This window comes from Hakea prostrata, chromosome 8 (assembly GCF_041222555.1).
Source record: "Hakea prostrata isolate BN-2017 chromosome 8, UWA_Hpros_2, whole genome shotgun sequence".
NCBI classification, from domain to species: domain Eukaryota; kingdom Viridiplantae; phylum Streptophyta; class Magnoliopsida; order Proteales; family Proteaceae; genus Hakea; species Hakea prostrata.
In genome coordinates, this window is record NC_142607.1 from 17,070,980 (window position 1) to 17,097,299 (window position 26,320).

Below are 26,320 nucleotides of genomic sequence, written 5' to 3' on the forward strand. Positions count from 1 at the left end.
AAATGGAAGAACAAAGGAAGAGAATTGTAAATCAATTGACAACAATAGTGAGATTGCCACTAATCACTTGAACATTATACTTTTGATTTTATGTGAGCAACTGTGTATCAATTGATTTGTACCCTGATTTTATAAATATCATACAAGATTTTATGCCATTTTATTCAATCATACAAGATTTCAGTACCAACTCTGTACCCATGTAACCATAAAAGATTATTCAGCACCGAATTGGAAAATTTTGCACCGAATTATCGCCGTACAAACCTTAATTAAGCAGCACCCAAGCAAGAAATATTTTCCGCACAGTGGAGTTGGCCGTTGCCATACAGGAGGAGCTTAATATGGAAGAAAATTTCCTTCATTATTACCCCTAAAACCTCCAATGCTGCAATTTGGACATATAGAAGCGGTCGACCAAACAGGAAAAATGGAGAAAGAAGCTTCATAAGATGTCGTTCAATTGGCATTTGAACAGTGCTCAAGTTAGAGAAGCTCTCATGGCCTGCGTTCCTTATCTCTCTCATCGAATCCCGTTCACTGTTGCTTCTCTCTGCAATTCATCCCTTCCGGCTCTTCTTCCAACCAAGATCACTTCTTTTCGATCTTTTTCGAATTTCAGTTTCAACCCGACAATATTTCGTTCCCACTCTTCGGATTTCAGTCTCAACCGGACAATAGTTCGGTCTCATACTTCGATGGCGGGTAGTTTTAGTTGGGATGATGTTTTCCGAGTTTCTCAAGCGGAGGATGATTCCCTGGGCCTTCAGGGGTACTTGGAAAGGATCAATGCATGCAATCGTGGTTCTGTAAGGCTCGTTCTCTCCTATTTCATAGTTCTTGTGGATTCTTTCTTCATTTTTTTTCGTGGGTTTGTTAATTTTTTCCTCGCTTGCTTACAGGATATGCAGTCTGAGTTCATTCCTTTTGTTATTGAGCAACGAATCGTTGGATATATCCATTACGGGTATGATGCTATTTGATTCTTATTTCCTAAGAGCACTACTGTTACAGAAATGAAAATGGGTTGACGTACCAAAGCATTCGTCTGTGTTTGTTAACGCAGCTTTGCAGAGAATCTTAGGAAATTCAATGATGTGTTTGTTTTTGGGGAAGATAATTCGTACAGCAGCGATGGTCGTGGCTATGTCACTCTACATCCATTACTTAGGACACCGGAAGATAGGACAGGAGCAATTGGTGACGTAATCAGATGCTTGGGAGAAGGATTCGTTCCAGGTATACGGAATGAGGTACTTATTGTGATCATTGAAGAAAATTAAGTTCTAGATGTCTTCTTGACAACCAGTACTCCCAACTTGCTAGTAAGACTAAGAATAATCCAATTCTATAAGATCTGTATCTCTCACAATATTTAAACTGAAATTTTGAAATATACAGTTGCCATTATCTGAAACTCATTTTGCCTAGTTGGTTGTGTTTCTTACTCTGTTTAGCTAACTTTTTTGTATGTTGTTCTGATTCAGCTATACCCTGTGAAATCGTCATTTGACATGCCGGTGTTTTTCTCTCTAGAACGTGCAGCTGCTCCCTACTTTGGGATAAAGGTCTAACTTGATTCTTTTTCTTCACTTACCATGGTCAATTTTGCCAATTATCATTCAGTGGAATTATCAAATTTTCATGATTACTTGTTGGATGATGGTTGTGTGCCCTCCCTCTGTTAAGATAGATCTTTGGATTATGATTTCTTTTAATAAAAGAAGAATGATTTCATCTGATTGATCACCTCAAATATGATATAAATTGATTTTTGGGCATTGAATCTGAAATATAGACGGATTTGTGATAACATTATGAAGGATATTCATCTTAAAAAGAAAAACATTTGGAAGGCTTAGTGAGGAATGATTGTATTGGAGATGACTTGGGTGTTAAACATTGATAAGGTGAGAGAGGTTGTTTGGGGTGGTGTAGGCATGTTTTACGAAGACTAGAAATGCCCTGTGTAGGAAAAGTGATATGATACCAATTGAAGGAGCTAAGAGAGCTAGGATAGGCCTAAAATAACCATGAGAGAAGTTGTGAGGAAGGACTTGTATAGCTAGGTCCTCTTCTAAGTATGACCTTGGATAAAACTTATTAGATGGCTAGGATCCATGCCTTGATTTCCTAAGCTATGCCTTTTCTGTCACTTATATGTTTATTTTCCACCTTTTATTTGTCATGTTCGGTGACTAGTGTTAGAATAGTGGGGGGACAAAGTAATGAATTCCCGATAACAGTTGGGTTACATCAAGGGTCAACTTTAAGCCCATATCTATTTGCATTGGTAATGGATGAATTAACCAAAGACATTCAAGATGAGGTCCCCTGGTGTATACTTTTTGCGGATGATATTGTGTTGATTGATGAGACCCAAGTGGGGATTAATACCAAATTAGAATCATGGAGAGTAGCTTTGGAATCAAAAGGCTTTAAACTTAGTAAATCGAAGACAGAATATTTAGTTTGTAACTTTAGTTATGATCGGGCAGATGATGAGGTGGCGATACTTGACGATAAAGAGATTCCTCAGAATGATTGTTTTAGGTACCTAGGTTCAATCATAAGTAAAAGAGGTGATTTAAAGGATGAGGTTTCCCAAAGAATTAAAATAGAGGGGATGAAGTGGAGAGGTGCGTTCAGGGTTTTATGTGATCGGCGCATTCCATTAAAGCTTAAAGTAAAATTTTATAGGACCGTTGTTCGACCAGCTATGATGTACGGTACAGAGTGTTGGGCTGTTAAAAAGAATCATATAGATAAACTTAGTGTAGCAGAAATGAGGATGCTAAGATGGATGAGTGGCAAAACTAGGATAGATAAGATAAGAAATGATCATATTAGAGTTGGTATGGGAGTTGCTCCCATAAGTGATAAGCTTCGAGAAAGTCGTTTGAGGTGGCATGGCCACGTTCAACGGAGACCTATAAATGCCCCTGTACGGAAAAGTGATATAATCCTTATTGAAGGAACTAGAAGAGCTAGGAGTAGACCTAAGATAACCTTAGGAAAAGTTGTGAGAAAGGATATGTATAGCTTAGGCCTTGTATCTAGCATGGCCTTGAACATAATTGATTGGAGGGCAAGAATCCATGTAGCCGACCCCATTTAGTTGGGACAAGGCTTGTTGTTGTTGTTGTTGTTGTATTTGTCATGTTCCCATTTTCCACCTTCATTTGTCTTAGTTATCACGGCGATGAGGCAATGCAAGATGGTTTAGACTAGTTGAGGTGATGAGTCTCTGAGGTGCTTTTGAGTCGGTCAAGGTGTTTTATGTGAAATTTTTAGTGTACATCTCATACACTCTAGTTCATTATAAATCTATCATGTCTTATATAATAAAAAAGCTAACATTAGCCTACCTCAAGTCATCCAACATGCTACGAACCACACATAGTAGGTCCTAAATAAATTTCAAGTATCATACTATCATTAACAATTGAATTCAAGAATAAAGATATGATAAAATGGGACTAAATAGTAAATACATAGATGCATAAGCAAAATAAGTAGACAACATACCTTAATTAAACATTACTGACACTAGCACCACCTACAACTCCACCTCCACCAGCACCTACAGTTCCACCTCCTCTAAATTGTTGAGCTCTAGCGAAATATCCTCATAAGTAGAAGAAGAAAATGAAACAAAGTATATAGCCAAATATCTAAATAGGAAGTTTTAAATATTTAAGCAAACAATCCCACTTATATCTAAAATCTAAAGTTCAAATCCTAAATATAATAAAACATCTATATCCTAAATATAATAAAACATCTATATCCAAAATTCCCAATAAAAATCCATAATCCATATCCAAAATTCTCAATAGAAAAGTATAAGTCAACATAGTTATGTTCATCATCAAGCAAATTGGTAGCAAGCGGGAAATCTTCTCGAAGTTGTTGTTGCTTCGAAGAGGTACTTATCATAGACCTCAAACCATAATCATTTACAATATTCTCATCATCATGCAAATCTTCCACTTGTTCCATGTCTCCATCTAACTCAAAGTCATATTCCTCAACCACCCTCTCCAAAGACTTGCAATGTGGGTAACATATATTGCGGATGTTGATTCACTTTGTTTTGGCCCTTAAGGGATGCGGATGCCCCCATAGCTTTATCCGCAGTGCTTCAAATAAGATCACTCTCAAGATAGACTAAATCATCAGGCTGACTAACCATCCACTCACTGCTCTAGTGACCCAGTCAAGCTCATCAAGGAGTAGTGGATCATAATTTCTATTCTGTAATCACCTTTCATTGAACCTTTCTTGAAGACGGCGATTGTACTGAATAAAAACTAGACCATTCAATCGCTCATGTTCCAGCCTATTCCTCTTCTTGGTGTGAATCTGAATTCATTAGCAATTGAAAAGAACCCGAAGTCATTCTTCCAAAATTTAAACTTAAAAGTATTTTAAATACTTAAATCACTAGTTGCAAACTCAAATGTACTCCAATTTTGTTCACAATCAAAGGAGGAACAACAAAGGCTTAGTATCCTCCATGCAGTCATTGTAAGCTAAAAAACATTTCCTCCATGTGTATCCTATCATGTAACTATAGTATAAAAAAAGTAATAAAAAAAAAAAAACAAAGATTAACACAAAATCTATAGTTATAAACCAAATAAGCATAACTAAAAATAAAAGACATACAAGTAAAAACTTACGAGGACTCATAGTTGTACGCTGTTTGATAGCCATACTTGTGGAGAAAGGACCTCTAACTTGCTTGTATTCACTTGCCTGGTGCAATACCTTATCTTGTAGATGTACATCAAGCACTGGTCTTCCAACAATTTTATTAAAAAAATTTGGAGAGAAACTAATCAACTCACAATCATTTACAACATTTAAATTGTAGAACTTCCCATGATTTGAAAATAAGACTGCACCATATAGAGGTCTCTCCATCTGACACTTCCATCGCCAATCAATTATTTGTATCACTTTCTTCTAGAGTCGTTCTTTGCCTCGTGCTTTATTCTTCTCTTAGCCTATTGCATGGCTACAAACACTTAAAGAAATGTGGGTCTTTCATCAGCATCTACAATCCTCACTACAATCATTAGAGGTTGTGATGCTTTAATGCAATCCTCCACATCATGCCAAAATGCTATAGCAAATGTTGTTTTAGCTACTCCCTTTCCTGCTTCTCTGTCTTGGACAAATTGGATTTTGTCCACTCCTTATAAATGAATAAGTGCCTTAAGTCATCCTTGTGTTTCAATAAGCTTTGCATTGTCAAGAATGAAGTGGTAAATCTAGTCATTGTAGTCCTCACAAGATCCCTACCATTTGTCTTCTGTCTCAAGGCCTCTAGCAATCTTGTGTGCTTATAAATGAAAGTGGTTGTTCTCTTTGCCTGAATTATCACTTTCTTATATTGTTTCAAATTCCCAATGTCCTCTAGCATCAAATCAAGACAATGGGCTGTGCATGGAATCTAATATATATAATCATCTTCTCCATTAATATTGCCTCTGCTGCTTTGTAACTTGAGGCATTATCAGTCAACACTTGAACTACATGCTCTTCCCTAATTTCTTCAACTTTGTTATCCGATAATTGAAAGAGCATTTTTGCATCTTGCACATGGCTAGATGCATCCACAAAACCAATGAAAAATGTTCCCTCTGGACAATTGACACGAAAATTGATGAGGTGCCTAGCCTTTTTGTCAGTCCACCCATTAGACATGAGTGTGCATCCATACATCTTCCAATACCTTTCATAACTTCTCCTCATCTTCATCGTTCTTTCTTTCGCATTCTTCAATAAAGGCACATTGATTTCATAGTAAGTTGGGGGCTTATACTTAGAACCATATTGTGCAACAGACTCCATCATCACCTTAAAGCTTTTAGCTTTAACTGCATTGAATGGAATGCCACATTGATACATCCAGCCAGCGATGTGGTTATCCACTTGCTTCTTTTCTTCCGTGGATCTCATTCTATTCAAGATTGTTGTTTGAGTAGCACCCTTTGTCCTCCTTTCATCAACAACTTCTTCAGGAGTGCGTCTAACGTGCATTTCCATAGGACCCCTTACTGGTGCCTTATTGAGGGCACTCTTCAATCTCTTTGATGCAGTGCCAGATCTTGGTTTCTTGGAGCACACCTCAGACCCAACACTAGGAAATGTCCCTCCTTCAGTAGAGGCAGGAGTAGAATGTTCTTCTTCAATTACTTGTTGAATATCATCATACTCCTCATTATCCCAGTTAGTAACAGTTGCCCTTTTTTCATTTTTCAACGACATTGCATTCATCTCTTGGGCAATTGCTGTAGTAGTCTTGGTGCACTTCATAACATCCCCATATCCACACACTAGATGTTGCTTCAATCTTCTAATTCCTCCTTTAAGGTCTTTGTTGCACAAAGTGCACTTGATTTTATTCCTATCAGCCACATACCCATACTTCCACCTTGGGTCATTTGACTTGGCCTTTCTCTTTTGGTCTTTTGAGGAATCATAACTAGCTTCACCCCCACTAGCAATCACTGCCGGATTATCAGTTGAGGCCATTGTAAATAACTAGGAAATATCTACAAATAAAAAACATGAAACATATACATATAATCAGCCAAAAAAAAATAAATAAAAAAACAATTATAATAATGATTATGATACCATATAATTTTGCACTAGACATAGGGGTAGGGCACCGCAATAAAAATTTGATGCATTCATCTAATCATCTCACTTGATGATAATCAAGCTTCTATTCTGAAAAAGAAGAAAAAGTTACGAAAAAATTGGTTTTTCAGCAAGCAAGGTCTTTTTTTTTTTTGGGGGTTGAATTTCAGCAAAAACAAAAACAACAACAGTGAAACAGGGAAGGCAATCACTAATCAGAGAGAAATACAAGTTTACAGATTACTTCTAACCAACAATAATCAAGAGAAGCTAATAAATTTGGTCTCAGTTATACTTATAACATGGTTAAAACATAGAAAAAAAGGAAGGCCGGAGACATACCGTTGCCTGAAAAGATGGTGAACAACACCCAAAAATCACCGGAGTTTACTGATTATTAGTCTTAACAAAATCTGTTAACAAAATCACCGATTAATGAAAGAAAGAAAGAAAAAAAGCAGAAGAAAGAAGAAGAAACAGCATTGCCAACCTTCGTTGAGATGGTGCGATGCAAAGAGCCACTGGAGTGCCCGCTGCGGCTGCAACTTGAGGATGGTCGCTGCAACTACGGAGGTTTGTACCAGACTTTTTAGAAGAAAAAAAAAGCAGAAGAAAGAAGAAGAAACAGCATCGCTAACCTTCACCTGAGATGCTGTGGTGCAAAGAACTGCTGGAGAGCCGCTGCCGCTGCACCTTGAGAATGGTCGATGCAACTACGGAGGTTTGTACCAGACGTTTTAGGGGGAAAAAAGGCAAAAGAAAGACGAAGAAACAGCATCGCCAATCTTCGCTTGAGATGCTGCGATGCAAAGAACCAACGGAGTGCCACTGCCGTTGCAACTTGAGAATGGTCGCTGCAACTACAGAGGTTTGTACCAGACTTTTTAGAAAAAAAGAAAAAGAAAAAAGAAGAAGAAAGAAGTCGCCGGAGAGAGTAGTTGTCGTTGATCAAAGAGAATGGTCGCCGCAAGTTGTTGTGTCGTCGTCAATCAAGAGGAAGAGAGTAGTGAGAGGCCGAGAGCTTTTAGGGCGTTACGCCAGAGTTTTGGGATTTTACTCGAGTCGCTCGAGTTTACTTCTCTTCTTCTTTTCTTTGGGTTAATGTAGCAATTGATCCCATGTAGCACCTATGTACGTATGCAAATTAGTTTCAACCATTAGTTGTTCCCAATTGGAATCTGATTTCCAATGAATTGCCTGCCTTCGATTTGGAATCATAGACATTATGGTTTTAAAAACACATAAAGGCAGTGGCGGGCTAAAAGTGAAGCAATGCTCGACTTGGGGTCTCCAAGGGTGCCCAGAAGCCTAGGCGACGCCTTAACAACTATGTTCTTCGTAACTTTTAAACACATTTTTTTTTTAGAGTTTGTCAAGAGTTGGAGTAATAGAAATAGGGTTGTTAGTTTAGTATCCTATTTTGGTTTTATAGTTTGAATTGGAGTTCTACTTCCTTTTACTTATCTATTCATCTATATATCTGTCCATATGTATACATATACATACATATAAAATGGCAATAGCCACATGTACTATTCTCAATCAAAAAGGGCAAAATGTAATATGTGTTTATTTGGCTTTTGGTCAAAAAGCATCTTTTGTGGCTTAGGTAGTGACTACTTTCCAGGAAAGGGGGCTAAAATAATAGATGCCAGGAAGAACAAAAGGCCTTGGATGCATAATGGGTCTTGAAGTACTATTTTTGCATCTCCTTGACCAAATCCACCCACATTGGGATTACTTGTTAATAGTTGATCAAGGTTGATAGATTCACCCTCTGAAACAAGAAGTTCTAGTCCTATAGGTAAAAATCAATTACTTGGTGTCCATCCAAACTACTCCATTCCTTTTTCTGATGATTTTTTTTGAATAGGAAGAATGAATTCCATTTATTCAGAGCATCTCTTCCCCCACAGTTGCTATCAATTCTTCCAAATTCAAAAGAAATAAAATAAAGAATCAATCCATTTTATGGATGACACAATCTGGATCTGTAGCTGAGACATCGTGCATATATTTTCAATATTTCTATACTTAACTAATAGAACTTACTCTAGTTAAGAGTGAATGTTAAGTTGTTGTTTTTTTTTTATTTTATTTTATTTTTTTAATTTATTTTTTAAACTTTTATTTATTTATTTGTTAGAGGAATACATAGAGTTGAACATAGTAAAATAAGATATTGAAAGATTTCGTTGAAATTGTTCGTTTGGAAATTTCCCGAAATGCTATCATAGGTTCTTCTTTCCACCGGAACAATAGGGCCGTTATGCTCATTACTAAACTTGTTGAAGAGATGAAATATAACCAAGGTATATCTTTTTGATCAAAGGTTGAATCAATCATCATCAGAACTAGAAGAATTATACCTTATTTACCCCAAGATTGATTAATCATCAAGGCTTGAAGCGGGGGCAAAAGATCAAATGCATGGTGTTTTTACTATTGCATGGGTTACCATACCGGGATCAAAGAAAAAAAGAGTTGGCGGTTAGTAACACCAAGGTACACAAAGGATTAGTAATAGAGATTTTTTTAGTCCTATATCATCTACCTTTCTGAATGAAACCGAAGGAGTGTCTCATTATGATCTGGATCGCATCCTTATCTTTCATTTTGATTACTTATCCTTTCCTTAGAGTCGACCAGCTATTATTCTATTGCTATAACTATGTGATTGCTATTGCTATTGCTTTCTCTCTCTCTCTCTCTCTCTCTCTCTCTATATATATGTGTGTGTGTGTGTGTGTATTATATTAATATTATTTATATATATTCGATGAATTCGGAATAGCCAACACACACATATATAGTTACTGTGTGTGTGTCTATATATATGGTACCAATGATACTAATGACAGATTTGGAAAGAATATTCAACTTCATAAATTCTTGTGGTGATGAGTCGCTTCTCTTCTTCTCTTGTCCTCTCATTCTCTGCAGCCTTGGCCTTCCTTCCTCTTCTTCTTCATCTTATTTTTTTTTTACTCCAAATACTTCAGTTATTCTCCTCCTTCTGTAATCCTGTTTAGTTTAAGGTTTCAAACCAATTCTTGGCAACAATCTCTATTGTTCTCTTTGGAATAGTTTGAGATTTTAATGGTTCATAATTACGATTAAAAGGTGTGGTCCTGGACAATTTCAAGTTAACCAAATTTCAACTCAATCTCTTGGTTCCAGATTCTACCTAGTAAGCTGTAATGCTGCTAGACTGAGAATTATGTAAATCCATAGGTTTGTGAGTAATCAAGTTTATTCTAAAACCCCAAACCAACTGGATCTCAGGAGTGAAGAAATCTAATTCCAACCAGTCTTCCTGCTGCTGGTACTGTTGTGGAAGGTTGAAGGAAATACACTTAAGGTTTATTTCTAACCCCTATGTTACCCTTGTTTCCAGTACTTCCCCCTCCATCTTCCTTTGTCTTACCTGTATTTTATATACCCTTCCAAGTTCCAAGTCTGTCCCCTTACATTCATCGTCTGTCCCCATACATTAATCTTTTTCCCTATTAATGCTTTTCTGTTAAGTTGCCTGTAGCACTTCTAATATTTTGTTTTTATCACAAAATTACCACTTTCCCCCTTTACTTCCACTATTCCCTGCTTTGGAGTTATCAAGTGTTTAGATGAAAATGGATTTTATGACTAGGGTTCTATAGCGATTCTTATCAGAGCTGAAATTCTTATTTCTGATGATTGATCAATTATGATTTTCTTGCTCTTCAACTTTTATGTAGACGAGCATGAAGAAATTTGAAGATTGATTGTTTCAATGTTCCGGTTGCTTCTCAAAAGCTTGCTGATAATACTAAACATCTATGCAATAATGTATTGATGGAAGCTCCAGAAGACAAATTAAAGGTGGCTGAAAATGTGGACAAAAAGAGATGATTAAGTAAACAGTCTGAACACATGTGAAACCACATTATCAGAATCCTTCGAAGGATGTCGTTTTCCAATGATTTTCAGAGAATCTGATGGATGATCATGAGATGTGCTGGATCATTGCCTCCATCAAAATTGATGACTGTGGCTTCCAGTCAAGCAGTGATGATTGTCTCATTTTACAGACCAAGAATGTGAGTTTTGTCCAACAAGGAGGGAATTGATGCCAGAACACTTCCTTAGACCAAGCCAGTTTGTTTGAGAACCCATACCAATAACTGGATCCAAATTGGTCCTATCATAATTCAAGGTCTCATTTTATACTTGGTTTTAGTGACTTAAAATACCAAGTTGCCTGTGATCTCCTTGAGTTGGTCAATTTTTTTTTTTTTTTTTTTTGAGTTTTTATATGGCACCCACTATTATTGGGGTGAAACTAGTGGCCACCCACTATTATGTTGGAAATTACGTGGCACCCATTTGAAAAATTACAAGTTACCCACAGTTAAAATTACCTTGATGCCCCTACCCCCATTTAAGTCATTTAAAATGATCCTGCCCAACGCTTAGGTGGGTGAAGGGATCCTCTTCTACCTACATCTCTCTCTCTCTCTCTCTTATCAAAACTAGAAGGGGTTTTTCACTTTCCATTCTTGCTCTTAATTTGGTCGCCGTTGCTACCGTTGTTTAGTAGGCAACCACTTCTATTGCATTGCAATGCCGTAATTTTGCTTTTGCTCCTTTGCTACGATGCAAATTCCTACCTGAAATGCACAATGGAAAACTTCTTTCTTTCGCTCTCCTTGGGTCAGCTTCCGAGCTCATTAACATCCTCCTTGTCACATCTCTCTCCAAAACCTTATCTGTGTCGGGTACTTAAAACCTTGACGCCGATTCCATTCCGCTCTCCGAATCGCTTGTCCTCCAAATCCTCCGGCGAAATTCCCTTGACACTTATAAAAGTTTGATTTTTTTAGATGGGCTTCTCTTACACCTGGTTACAGACATTCTTCAAACACTTACTTGCAAGTCTTTCAAGCCATCTGTCGAGATGGGTGCCTTGATGAAGTCACACCTCTGTTGCTTTTGATGAAGGAAGATGGTGGTGTTGTTGGCTCCGCCACTTTCAAGATGTTGTTGGATGCATATGTATGTTCTAGTAAGTTTGATTCGTCTCTTGATATATTGGACAACATGGAAGAGCTAGGAATTAGCTTGAATCCCCAAATGCATAATTCTATTATTGTTGCTCTAGTTAGGAAAAACTAGGTGGGTCTAGCTCTTTCCATGTTTTTCAAGCTTCTGAAGGCTTTAAATGGCGATGAGGCCATTGTTCCTGATGTGATTGCTTGTAATGAGCTGCTTGTTTCTCTTTCCATGTTTTTCAACCCTTTGTCCGGTTTTTTATTCTAGTTTTTCAACCCTAGATCTGCATCGAGAGATGTGATGGTTCTACAAAGAGCATGAATGGAAAGTGAAAACCCCCTTCTAGTTTTGATTAGAGAGAGAGAGAGAGAGAGAGAGAGATGTAGGAAGAAGATGGTGTTGGGTAGGATCATTTAAATGACTTAAATGGGTGTAAGGGCATTTAGGTAATTTACTTGCCATTTAATAGCAAAACTTAATTGTGGGTAACTTGTAATTTTTCAAGTGGGTGCCTTGTAATTTGCATCATAATAGTGGGTGCTCACTAATTTCACCCCAATCATGGTAGGTGCCATGAAAAAACTCCCTTTTTTTTTTTTTTTAACTAGATTCAGTTGGATTTTTGACCTAGTTAGTTCATGAAACTTGGTATACAGCTCGGCCATTTAAATACAATGGCATTATTAGATTTTTGAAATTTTGAAGTTCAAATAGGAGTTTTAACCCTAGCTTGGTAGGATACAAGGTACTGATAAACCTCACTCTACTCAATTTAATTAGTAGAAAGCTCACAATTAATGTAAAATACCTAAATAATATGAAGATCTCAAGTAGATTATGTTTCCTTAACTTGTCTTCAGTTTTGCCTCGGACCTTGAAAGGGCCATGATATCTCTGAGACCTTGCCAGGATCCTCCTTTTTCATGGGTCTGGTGGGATATTGTAGGCTTTTATTAGTTTCCTTTTTCCTTTTTTGATTCTTTGTAATTTTTTATCATATTTTTTTTTGGAGTTTGGTCAGAGTAAAGTTGTATGAGATAGGCCTGTTAATTTTGGATTCGATTTGGTTTTAGAATTTGAATATGAGTTCTATTTAAATTTTTTCTTCTTCTTTTTCACATGCACCCACTGAGGTTTATTGGAATAGAAAACAGATATCTCAGTTTTGAAAAGTTGCATGCAGCCCCTGAAGTTTGTTCAATTTTCAAAATGTTAACAATACCAACCATTCTGTAAACTCAGCAAAAAACATTTGTGTAGAAAATTTCTTCACCAAATTGCCCTTTTCTCCTTTTTTCTCCTTTCACCTGCAACTCTATAACCTTGAGAAACCATCATCCTTGATAGGGTAGAGCCCGATCACCTTTATGTCATCAGTCATATCTTTACAGAATTTCAAACCTTATCTCTGGTTAATGCCTACTTTAGTTTTAGATCGTGAACTGACAGTTATTCAATCTTCATCTAAAGCCTCAGATGGATTGGATCTCCAAGGAAGAAGAAATCTGCTTCTTTCTACTGCTTGATAAAATAGCCATATATTGGTAGGAGACCCACTGGGAGCCAATATCCAGGGTCTATATGACTATATCCATCATGACTAGCCAAGTTCAAGTAGGTCAGAAATGGGTGTGGGTACACTTAAAGGCTAGGGTTTGGTTGAATTTAGGGTTCAATTTTTAGGTTTAGTCAAGTAGATGATAGGGAAGTTCTTCATGAAGGTTTAAGGCTTTTTGAATGCTGAATTTTATGTTTCAGCAATTTAGGAACAGGGTTTTAGGTTTTAAAAGGGAATCTTTGGGTGAAACTAGGGTTCAGGGATTGAATTTAGGGATGGGATTTGGTCAAGGGATGACAGGAAGTACAAATTTGAGAGAATTTGGATGGCTGGTGACTGGACAAAAAACTAGTATTCTTACCTGAGGTAGGGGTTGATAGAATCTAGGGTTTGGAGGGAATCGGCAGCAAGGTGGATCGAGGATATTGATGTGGGCAGGTTACTCTGGACAATTTTTAATGGATGTAATTGGACTATAAAAATGTTAGAATCAGCTGGAATTTTGTGGGAAATGATAACTGAAAGGGAAATTTCCTTGACCTGCGGTATTTATAAAGGATTTACTTGAAAATTGTTTTAGTCCTGATCATCCCCATCTGACAATAATTTGACCAAAACTACCAAAATTATGCTTTTTAAGTCTTTTTATTTTTAAATAATTTGCTCCTAAGATTTGATTACCATTCCTCACGCTTTTTAAAATCTTTTTTTATTTATTTATTTCGTCCTAAGGGATCATGGTGTTGTTGGTAGTGGGAAGTCCAAAACTTCCATGGTTGTACAAGTGTGAGAGGGGATGAAATTGCTCGAGGAGTGATGAGAGTAAATTGTGTGAGGAATGGTAACCTTGTTTTAGGATAATTATTTGAAAATATTTAAAAAACATGATGAACGGTTACTAAATATTAGGAATAAATTATTCAAAAAAAAAAAAAAACTTTAAAAGGACAATTTCGGTAATTTTGGCCCTTTTTTGGGTGAGAATGATAGGCTTTAAAATAGGGACGAAGTGACTGTTTTTAAAAATGAAATCTATTAGTATAAGACTTCTTTAAATACCGTAGATCAAGTAAATTTTCCCATACTGAAAGGGGGGATGCTGAGGTTCATAGAATTAGAGGATTAAAAGAAGAACTAAAGTTGGGGTGATTCGACTTACAGTTTAGTGAGGACAACTGGTTGAACAATGAGGAAAAGACCTTGATCCTGCTGGATTTTCCTGCAACTTGAAGTAGGCTTCATTGGAGCTTAGCTAGGTAATTGGTACAAGCTTGAGAATTCCAATGGAGGGGGATTGGAATTAGTAACACTATTCTAAGGCAGCGATGCTCAACACAATTTTTATTAGTCAAAGCGTGTGCTCAACTGTGCAATTACATCTACATTCACAGCTACTATGGCTAACATTGCTTTCAAAGTCAAACTAGACTAAAAAATAGAAACCACGATTCCAAAATATATTAGGATTACTGTTCATGTGAATAGTAACTTTGGAAGTCCCTATTACTACAAAGGAAAAAAGACTGAATAAAAAAAAACTAATAGATACCTAAACTATTACATGATTTGGCACTAATGTAGGGAGCCTCCCTATGCCTAATGGCTAATGGTGGAGGTGATGGAGAAATCCCAACACCTGAGGCTGTTAATAGGCAGCCAAACTGCATCACTGGGATTGTTGCGGAAGGTTGAAGAAAGATATTTTTGTGGGTCATTTTTCCCTTAATTTTAATTCAGAACAACCCCTCACATTTTCCTTTATCTTAGTTTCACATATTTTATTCCCTTCCAATTTGTATTTCCACTTACCCTTCGCAACTTCAGTATAATTACAGAACTACAGTTATTTGCTGCATTTGAGTTATCTACTTCTCTGGTGGTGGTAGTCCATAGTGAACCTGAATCAATTTGTGACCTGAGTTCTGCATCATAATTTTGGTTTTCGTATTGCCTTACCACCTCTTTTGCTTCAGTTATGGTGTAGAAAACTAATTTTCTTAGGCGCTTGTTTTTCAGGTAGGTGTTATTATGGAAACTTCTCTGTGCAAGCACTCTGATGTGACTTGTGTAGTTGACCAGGAGTTCATACTCTCTGTGCTCTCAATCGTATAATAAACGAATTATTTAGGGAAAAGAAGTAGCTGACTAGAATAGTTTCTTTCTTTTGACAGATAGGCTCCATGGAGATTTGAACTCAATGACCTCTTATGAGGACTTGGATAGTTCATTGAGGTGATTCTTTAACTGGCACTAGAAATCTGGTTGTTAGTTTAAAATATGGTTCATATAGTTTGGAAATCATTGTTTCAATATCTATCTAAGCTGGGATTTGGTTTTTGACTTGGGTTATCATTGACGAGCACCAAGTTGGGTTCTTACAAAAGGAAAAAGGAAAAGAAAAGAAAGAAAAGATATATATATATATATATATATATATATATATATATATATATATATATATATATATATATATATATATATATATATATATATATATATATATATATATGTTCTATTCGTTTTGCAGTCTTGTTGAAACTACTCTTCTTCATTGTGGTTTTCAATTCAGAGGGTTCAGCGATTTAATCTACTTGTGAACCTGGTATTTATTTTGCATTGCTCCTGATCTTCACTTTATCCATGCTGTGGTTCATTATGTTTGTGAGTGACAGGTATTAGATACACTGTGATGTTTTTAAATGAGGAGGTAATTGTGACAGTGATGTCAGTACGAGGTGCTTTGTTTTTTCCTTGGAGATAACTATTCTAAAGAAAAGATTTTTCTAATTGCTTAGAGTTACGTACATGATGTCTTAGAACTAAATTTATAAATCTCCAGCACACCTTTATCATCATTTCTTTTTCCTTCTTTTGAAAGTTTAAGATTTGAGATGATAGTCATTTCATACAAGTCAAGGTACAATTAAGCTTAAACACCCCCCCCCCCCCAAGACACACACCTCAAAAAGAAAAAATGGAAGTAACTTCAGTAATTTTTTGGCTTCAAGTTAATGTATATACTCTTCTAATCCTTTCAAATATTTGCATGGAGTGGTTTCTAAAGTTCATATTTCTGATGAATTTGTTTCCTCTCTTCCACCTAACACCCCCCCCCTTCTCTTTTTGATTATTTTTTAATGTTTCTTTGGTAATAGGCTTATGGTGTGCATATGAATGGATATGTTGATAAGGATGGGATGAAATTTCTGTGGATAGGGAAGAGAAGTGAAACAAAACCCACTTTTGCTGGAATGCTTGATCATCTAGTTGCTGGAGGCCTGGTATGTAACAATTGTATATTTGACTTTAATTCTCAACGGTATGGTCCCTGTTTCTTGTCTTCAACATTGTGACCACGGTAAAAATATTATATATTTTCATATTTAAGTGAGAATTTGTGCTCACAATTCCTGTCTTTTGGTATTTCCAATCAAGCTGGACTTTGGTCACCCTTGTAGACAAAGAATGGCTTGAAAACAAGAAGAGAAACTTGGCACACAGAATCTCATAATCACTCTCAGTGAATCCATGATTCCCTGCCAGATGGTGACAGAAGTACAGCTTCAGTAGGTTGACATCCTATCTTCTCATGGTGTGTGACTCAAGCAAACTTGCCTTGATAAAATACATGAGAAGCTAGGCTAGGAAAGGGGTTCATTTTTAATTGGTTGTTGTAATGTTTTCAGAAAAAAATTCAGGGCACAATCAAGGAGTGATGTCTCTCTGAATTTCAGGTGCAATGTAGGCCATGACAAAGCTCTTGTCCTCTAGGAGCAGCTTTTCCATTTGACTCGTTTGATTCTACAAAATTGGGATTTGAAAACATGAACTGCCTTTGGACTAGTGCCAAGACTACTAGTGTCATTTATGCCAGCAATGAGAATGTTAGGACTTCATTCATACAAGTTTGAGAAGGAACTTAGGACTGAAATTGTTTCTGCAAAATGATCCTATGGTCTTGAACTTGAGCCTGAGGTCTTCAAGCCAACATCTTCTTTTATGTTATAACTTACAGAATTGAGCACTTAGCCAGAAAAGCCAAAAGTTTAGAATTTCTTCTTGCACTTCAGCATTTTTCATTATTCTAACCTGGCCATTTTCTGTAGCTCATGTTATCTTCAATGGTATTTGCAGCCCCATGGCATCTCTTGCAAGGAGAACCTTTTGAAGGAATGTGAAGAGGAAGCCGGAATACCGAGATCCTTATCCAATGGGTATGTTATGTTTTACTTCAGAGGTACCTGATCAGGTGGTTCTTGATATTGAGAAAAGATTTATGTTTGAAAAACACATTAATAGCACTGGACTCTTAAGAAAGAAATACAAATAATTTATGTTACCTCACTTAATCAGGCTGTACGGTAACCAACTACTTTTCATATTTTTTTGCACGGTTGGGTTACAACTCAACTCAACTCAACTCAACTCATCAGCTTTATACCAACTAAATTGGACTGGCTACATGGATTCTTTTTCGTATTTCTTGCATGGCTAGAATACAAGCTTCAACTGAGGTTTGTTTAATGAAATGGGATTGGCTACATGATCCTTTTTCTTTAACAGTTCTATCCAAATCCATGCTTGTTGCTTGTCCTAAGCTATGCATTTCTTTCCTCACCACTTCTCTTAATGTCATTTTAGGTCTACTAGCTCCTTCAAATCCTTCAATCTGATTCCGGTCACCCTCCTATGTTGGAATATTCCTACTTTGCACGTGTCTATGCTACCTCAAACGACTTTCTCAACACTTATCTTGTGGTAGAGCTACTCCCATGTCATTTCTAATTGGTCCCTTTCTTATTTGTCTTTTTTCTAATTTTTTGGTCTCTCATCCATCTCAGAGTCTCTGATCTGTTGCATCAGATTTGTTTATATGTTGTTACATCACCGCCCACATTCAATTCCATATATCAGTGCTAGTCGTATAAGTGTACTATAAAATTTTCTGTGAGTTCTAAAAGATTACATATTGACTGCACAACACTCCGAAACACACTCCACCACTTCATCCTCTCTACTCAAAGCCTGCAAATCATTTCCTTTTCTCCTTTATTTATGGTTGAACCTTAAGTACCTACACTTTTCACTTTGTTGCATCTCTAAATGCGAGGGGTTTTAACCCTAAAGCTGCCTCTTTCTCATTCTATTCTCTTGAAGTCTTTTCACTCTCAACGAGGTGTTTCTCTCCAGGTTTTAGGCTTTACTTGTTTTCTGCTTCATCTCTTGGTTGTAATCTCTGGTTTTGTCACTTAGATCAAGAGGTTCGCTTGGTCTGTACAAGTTAGGCAAGGTTGCTGTATCAGTTGGTGTCTCTATATATGTTGAGCATCATTTTCAGTTTATAATCTTGAGAGGTTGCGTAGGTTGAGAGATGTATGTGTTGTAAACTCTATATTCCTATGCCTTTTCTTTGATATTGTTATAGCAAGATACCTGAATCGTGTGACTCAGCTTTGGGTGTAGGATCTAGCAATTTAAACCAAATAAATGCTGGTGGTCTTGTTTTGTTTTATGCTTCCTACATGCAATATTATGTTTTATCTCAGTGTATTGGTATCATAGCCTTTTCGATTCTAGGGTTTGTTATCCTGTGTGTTAGATCTATGTGATTAGGGTTTTTATTTTGCACTTCTTGATTTAGTTTCTGTTATTGCTTGAGTCTAATTTGATGATTGTGATGTTATTGTTCGAAACCCCCAATTTTTCTGAGATTCAAATTAGAGTTTCTGAAATTGTTGGTGTAGTTAGCGTTTCAGTTGTAAAACCCCCAATTTTCTGATTTCAATTTCTTTCCCATTAAACTGATTTGTTGAATTATGTCTTTTGTAAGGTAGATTCATAATTTGTATTTTTGGTTTATGGTTAGGGCTTCCTGAAATTGATTCAGTTATTAGGGTTTTTGTTTCCTAATCATGTACAAGCTCTGAAATTGATTTTGCTATTTGGAGTTTCTATTTATTAGTTGACTTAGCTTGGTAATTTCTTCTCTTGTGTATTCAAATTATTATCTGTATATTTCTTGATTTTCTAGTGTTTTCTTTTGATTATAGGTGACTTATCTATTTTGTTTGTTGTGATATGGCACCTGCTCAATTTGAATTTGAGAAATTTGATGGGAAAGGGGGACTTCATGGTCTGGAAGAGTAGAATGCATGCTATTCTTATTCAAAATCATGCCGTAAGCACTGATACGGCAAAGAGTCTTTGAGAGCCTATATGAAGAAGAGAAGCGAGCTATCATGGACCTCTACTATAGCACCCACATTCTACACCTAAGTAATAGTGTCATAAGAAGGCTTAGGGATTGTAAAACTGCTGCTTAGGTATGGTGAAATTAGAACAACTTTATATGACTGCTTCTATGCCTAGTATAACCTTGCTAAAAGAACAATTATTTAGTTTTAAGATAGATTTTCTAAGTTGTTGACTAACAATGTTGAAGAATTTTATAGATTTAGTCGTCACTTGTCTAATTTGGGTTAAGAATTGTTTGGTAACACTGTTGCTATTTATTGTTAAATTATTTGTCTAATATGTTGATACGCATAGTGGTGTTAAAATACTATTATATATGGTAGAGAATCTATTACACTTGATGATATTATGGATGTTCTTAGAATTAGGGATATAGAATGTAAGACTGAAAAGTAGGGTAAGAATGTAGGTGAGGGGTTGATTACCAATACTTATTGTGAGATTAATTTAGACAACAAGAAAAAAAATTGGAACAAGAAGAAATTTCAGAATAAGACTAATAATAAGAAAAAAAGTAAGGGTAGAAGTTGCTATTATTGTAAGAAAGGACATATTAGGAGATTTTGTGAAAAGATTAAAGAAACAAAAGGAGAACAATAGGGATAGGATTGATGCTACGAATGTAGCTGATGTGACTAGTGATGCCCTCATAGTGTCTTCAGTTAGTGACTTGGACCAATGTATTCTAGATTCGGGTTGTACCTTTTGTATGACCTTTGGGAGAGATTGATTCATAACTTTATGCCTGTAAAGGGTGGTAGGGTCCTAATGGAAAATGATAATGCATGTAACGTGTTAGGAATAGGGTCAAACTAAAGCTTAATGATGGGAACATTAGAAATTTATAACATGTAAGATAAGTACCTTGTCTTAGAAGGAACCTGCTGTCCTTGAGTCAATTGAACTCAAAAGGGTATTGTTACTCATCTAGAGATTGATGTTTGAGGTTAATGAAGGATAACATGGTGGTGTTGTCTTCCGAATTGATAAATGACTTAAATTTTCTCAATCTTAATGTTGTAGTTGGTTTAATTTGAGTCTCTAGAGAAGTTAATAGTAAGGTGAAGCTATGGCATAAAAGGCTAGGTTATATTAGTAGTAAGGATTTAAATTTCTTGCATTAGAACGGGTCAGTTGATCTAAAAATTTGTAATCAATGAAGTCTTTGTGATGTATGTGCCATGGGAAAGCTTCATAGAACTAAGTTTCCTCATTCAAGTTATAAAACTACTTATTTACTTGAATATGTTCATTTTGATTTGTGGGGTTCTCCAAATGTGTCTGTTTCATTATCCGATGTTCACCATCACTTGTCTATTATTGATGGTTCTTCTAGGAAAACATGAATTTATTTCTTAGGGATAAATTAGGTGTTTCTGATAAGTTTGGAGTTGAAAACCTTAGTAGAAAATCAGAACTGATGATGGCTTAAAATTTTTAATGATCGGTTTTTAGAGTTTAGTAAAGCCCATGGAATAACCAAATATAGGACTTGGATTGTACACCTCAACAAAATGGTGTAGCTGAAAGAATAAATAGGACTATAATGTATTGGGTAATGTATATCTTAATAGAGTCAGGCGTAGGTAAGAAATTTCGGGCTAAGGCAGTTAGTACTGCTTTGTTTGTAATAACTAAGTCCCCTAATTCAACTTTGACTTATGACACACTTGAACATAAATCGACCAGCTCTAGAATTGATTATAAAGTTGTAAAATCTTTTGGGTGTGTTGCGTATCTACATCAAAATAGAGGCAAGTTAGAACCAAGGTGTAGAAAGTGTATTTTTCTAGGATATCCCCTGGAGTTAAGGGGTATTAAGTTATGGTGTTTGGAAGATAAAAAGGTCATAATTGGTTAGGATGTAAAATTTAGTGAAAGTGAATTACTAAAATCTGGTTTGTTAAGTAAAGAACCTAAGTGACCAGAATTCTCAAACCGTAGAGAAGAGTCTAATTGAGGTGGAGTTTGATGGTAAACCACCTGCTGTTACATTAAATGACCAAGATTTGACTGATTTAGACCCTGCTGAACATGCTGATTTGCTTGATCAAACTGTAATAAATGATGGGACTGTTACTGTTAAAATTGATATTGAAAAACCAGCCCCTTTAACTGATGATATGCTTGCTAGTCCATTAGAGTGCCTTCTACGTATGCTAATATTTGTAATTCAGATTTGATTTCATATGCCTTGTCTGTTGCTGATTGTATGGTTGGGTATGAACCTAGGACTATTAGAGAGCCCTTGGATGTAAAGATTGGAAGAACGGACGTTAGCTTTGTTAGATGAAATGGACTCATTAAATAAGAACGAAACCTCAAAATTGGTTATAAAGCTAAGGGTAAGAAAATAATAGGATGTAAGTGGGTCAATTGGTTATAAACCTAAGGGTAAGAAAATAATAGGATGTAAATGGGTGTTTAAACTTAAGTCAGGCATTCCTAGTGTAGAGAAACCCAGGTATAAAGTTAAATTTGTTGTGAAGGGTTATTGTCAAACCTGAGGGGATAAATTATAATCAATAGTTTTCACCCGTTGTTAAATGCACATCTATTAGGGTCTTACTTGCTATTGATTGCCATATCCATAGTGTCTTGTTTCTCTTCTTCCGACAGGTTAGCTGGAAGACTTTTTTGTCCTTTCAATGCCGTATGGCAATAGTTCTGAACAAGAGTGGCATGCATTCTGCTCTTTTAGGGCCGTGGTACATGAGGGAGATTCAAATATCAGAGATTTCAAACTATGGGTCATAATTTATAAAATTAAATGTTTGGTTGTGGAATGAAATATGTGGATTCATCCTAAAAACTATTTGATCGCGTGTTTTTGTGTGTGCAATGTTGCTTTTTGAATCTGTTTCCTCCTTCCCTAATCTCGTTCTGTTTTGTGTGGTGATCTCGTTTCTGAATCTGGGTTTTCCCCGGGTGTTCTCATTTTGTTCGGAGATTTGGCTCTGGTTCTGTAACCGTCCCTTAAATCATGAAGTCTCATTTCCCATCCAATTTTTCAAGCTCAAACCAAGTAGGTGCCATAATGCAAGGAAGAAAAAAAAATGTATTTAAGTCACCCACACTTAATAATGAATATTAGAAAGACAAGACCGAACGTACAGTTAATTATTCAAGTACATAAGAGAAGAAATTATCAAGTAATTACAACTAACGATTAGAAAGTACAAGATGCAAGATCAAATATGGATTATGTACAAGATTAGAAAGCAAAACCCCAACAATTGAATAATTTTCGAGTGCCCTAACCATAGACCAAATATTCAAATTTGAAAATCTTGATTATAGAATTTATAATGTAAGAAATCAGTCTAATAGGCGTGAAATTAACAAGAGAATTTTAGGAATTTTAACAACAGAAGCTCTATTTGACAACCAATTAGAAAAACCCTGAGTCGAATTTCAGAAATTGGGGGTTTCAAACAATAGCATGACAAACATGAAATTTGTTGCATCATGCATGTAATAGCAGAAACTAATTCAAGAGATGTGAAAACATAAACCAAATCATGCAGATTTGACAAACAGAGTAGCAAATCCTAGAATCGAAATGCTCTGATGCCAAGATGTTGAGAGGTATATTACAATGTATACACAACGGAAGCACACAAGAAAAATAATATACAAGGATTTTACTTGGTTTGGATAAATAATCCTACATCCGGGGCCGATTCAGATGACTTAGATATCTTGCACTAATCAATAACAAAATAAAGATATTGAGTACAGGAGTTTACAAACATCGCATCCCTCTAAAAGCACCTAAGCTCTCAAGATTAGTACATAAGACTCAAATACATCTAACCATAGAAGAACTGAATCTAACAGCAACCTTACTTGCCTTCCAAAGATCAAATGAGTGCCCTGTTCAACAACCAAAACCAAAGATCACAAGAGAGAACCAAAGAATGAAACCATTGCGAACCCTAAACCCCAAGAAGAAAAACCAAGAGAGGAGAGGAGAGACTTTGTGAGCAAGCCAATCATGACCATAAAAGAAGTATCCATATGGCCCTGCATAATGACCATAATATCCTTGTTACTTAACCCAAAGTCTAGCACGTCCTTTAACCTGCAAAAGACTCAAATGCCCATGAAAATAATAATATTTACAACGTTCTCTTTTATGCTTCCTATGCACAATATTATTCTTTTGTCTCAACATTGTTATTATAGTTATACCACTTAAAATATATTTTGTTTTTGTCTTATATATTTCTTAAAACCTTTTGATTCTCAGGATCATCTCCATAAGTCCAACTTTATCTTTTCCATTGTTCATCCTGCGAAAAACATACTGTTGAGATTAATTCCATATATCACGCATAGGAAGCATAAAGAAAGAAAAGGCACACCATTATTTACTTGGTTTGGATCATTGGGTCATATGTCCAAAGATGAGTCACATAACTCAAGAATCTTGCAGTAACTATATCAAAGAGAATGTACAGATTTACAATGTTTACAACACACCACTCAACTAAACAACCTCTCAAGATTACAAACCATACATGATGCCCAACACTCTCACAAAGACATCAATAGGTACATAGTAACCTTGCCTGACTTGTATTGATCAAAGCCATAAACCAGAGATTACACCCGAGAGATTTAGAAGAAACACAGTAAACCCTAAACCCTTGAGAGAACTCCCTCGCAAAGTGAAAGAGAGCTAACAAATGAGATAGATTAGGGTTAAAACCTATCGCATAAAACATATAACACCAAGGAATGACCACACTACCGCTGCTTCATATCTCAAAGGACCAATGCATCCTTTTAACCTGCAAGAAAATACTCAAATGCCCATGGTAATGCATGCATATTTACAAGACATACTTCCTGCTATCTAATTTTGAGCATTTGGTTAACTCGTTTGTGAGTTATTCAAACAGTTATAAGCTTAAAGCATATCCTTTATGTAATTCAATCATAATTGAGAATTCATTACTATTCATTCCCCCCCCCCCCCCCCTTCTTTTCTTTGTTCTTTCCCCTCAATAAAAATAAAAATAGATCCTTACATTACTCACTATCCTTTTGTACATTACCTTTAACTATATCCAACATCTCATTTTTCTTTTCTAGGATGTTCCAAATCAAGAATTTTGGGTTAGTTAAGTAAGAGAAATGCTTGTTTTGCAGAGCCATCCCAGTTGGTGCAGTTTCTTATGTGGACATTCATGGTTATAGTTACAAAAGAGATGTTTTGTTTTGTTACGATTTGAAGCTACCTGATGGTTTTATCCCTAAAAATCAAGGTTAGCTTGTGAGTGATGCTTTTTGCTTTTATTGCATTGCGGAAGTCCTTTCAATTCAATTTGACGCTTTTGTACAATTCCTTTTTTATTGTTTTAGCTTTTATTACATGTGGCAGATGGAGAGGTACACAGCTTCAAGTTGATCCCTGTGATTCATGTTGCAAATATCATACGGAGAACACAATTTTTCAAGGCAAATTGTGCTCTAGTCATCATTGATTTCTTGTTTCGTCATGGGTATGAATCTCTTTTATTTTGTGTTTGTTCAAATTTTTATATTTCTATCATCTCTTCATCTTTCTGTAGTTGATGTACTATCAATTCAAAGGTTAAAAAGTGAAAAGTTATGAAGGATTAGTTTTTTGTTTGGTAGTGTGGCCCATACCAGCACTCCCGTGTCTTTCTTTTTCCTCAAAACAAGAAGATAGAGATGTGTTTTTCTTGGGGAGGAGATAGATAGACTTGTGGGAGTGCTGCCATAGGCTGCACTTCTGAATAGAGTTCTGTATCCTAAATATTGCAATTTTTTTTTTAACCAATACTGACCAGTTAAAATTTCCATCAAATTTTTATTTGTTGTTTTTAAAAATAAATGCAGATACATTAGTCCGGATGAACATAGTTATTTGAAGCTGCTTCAAAGCTTGAGGAATGGAGACTGCTCATGAATCTTCTTATTCGTAACCTCCCCGACTATTTGTTTCCTTCTGTGTAAAGATGAGAGTGATTTGATCTTTTACCTAATTGTCATCAGGTACTGCTGATCTTCTTTTTTTTGGATGAGTGTTTCTTTCATCCCTTTTAACGAACTGGTCTTCTGGGTTTTTTTTTCCTGTATTAGAAATTGAAATGGTCTCTGAATCAATTTATGACCAAAGATGACAGACAAAATTAAAGAATATTCATACTAGAACATGATGTGTGATTGATATTTGATGGTATATTGGGGTTGCCACTGTGAACAAAAACTTATATGAATAACCATTGATGATGAATCCCAATGTTGAGGGTAATGAAGACCTTATAATATTGCATGAATTAGAGCATCCTAGAGTCTATTTACTTAGGCATTATATCAGAGAATATAAATTAGCAGGATCCAAGTAGTGCTATCCTTCGACTACTCATACTTGCTAATTAAGAACAAAGAGGAAACAATACTCATTAGATTTGTAACTCCATTGGAAGTTAATGACAATAGAACTTGTTTCCCTCATCTGAGCCCAGATATTGATGGTGCTTGCATTGTCACCACATAAACCTGGCTAGTTAAAATAAAAATCATGTGATGAAACCTAGTGAGAGCAAAGATTACTTCTTTTCACCAAAGACCAAATATTGGGTGTACAGAAATGATCACAGCATTAATCCTTCCTTGATGTTGAAAGCATCATGTGTATATATTGAGTCCCATTTTCCTCATATGAAAGGATGTTTAATTCTTCTACTCTGGTGGAATCATCAGGGTGGTGTATTTATAATGCTTCATTCTTAATACCAGTCAATCCAGAAGCTTGCTTAGTTTGCTTAAGATATATGAAAGAAA

General features: G+C 36.0%; 1 protein-coding gene across 2 annotated transcripts; it reads left to right on the top strand.

The window, feature by feature from the left end:
- Positions 1-191: 191 nt before the first annotated feature.
- Positions 192-26,251, top strand: LOC149007317 (nudix hydrolase 20, chloroplastic-like). 2 transcript variants are annotated; one of them, XM_089164896.1, is made up of 9 exons: positions 192-809; positions 903-967; positions 1,067-1,253; positions 1,488-1,568; positions 16,402-16,527; positions 17,381-17,460; positions 24,659-24,774; positions 24,891-25,011; positions 25,373-26,251. In XM_089164896.1, exons 1-9 carry the CDS (start codon positions 453-455, stop codon positions 25,440-25,442), a joined length of 1,203 nt encoding a protein of 400 aa, XP_089021022.1. In that variant the 5' UTR covers positions 192-452; the 3' UTR covers positions 25,443-26,251. The 2 variants fall into 2 exon arrangements, with proteins under 2 accessions (XP_089021022.1, XP_089021024.1); XM_089164898.1 differs by lacking the exon at positions 1,488-1,568.
- Positions 26,252-26,320: the final 69 nt, after the last annotated feature.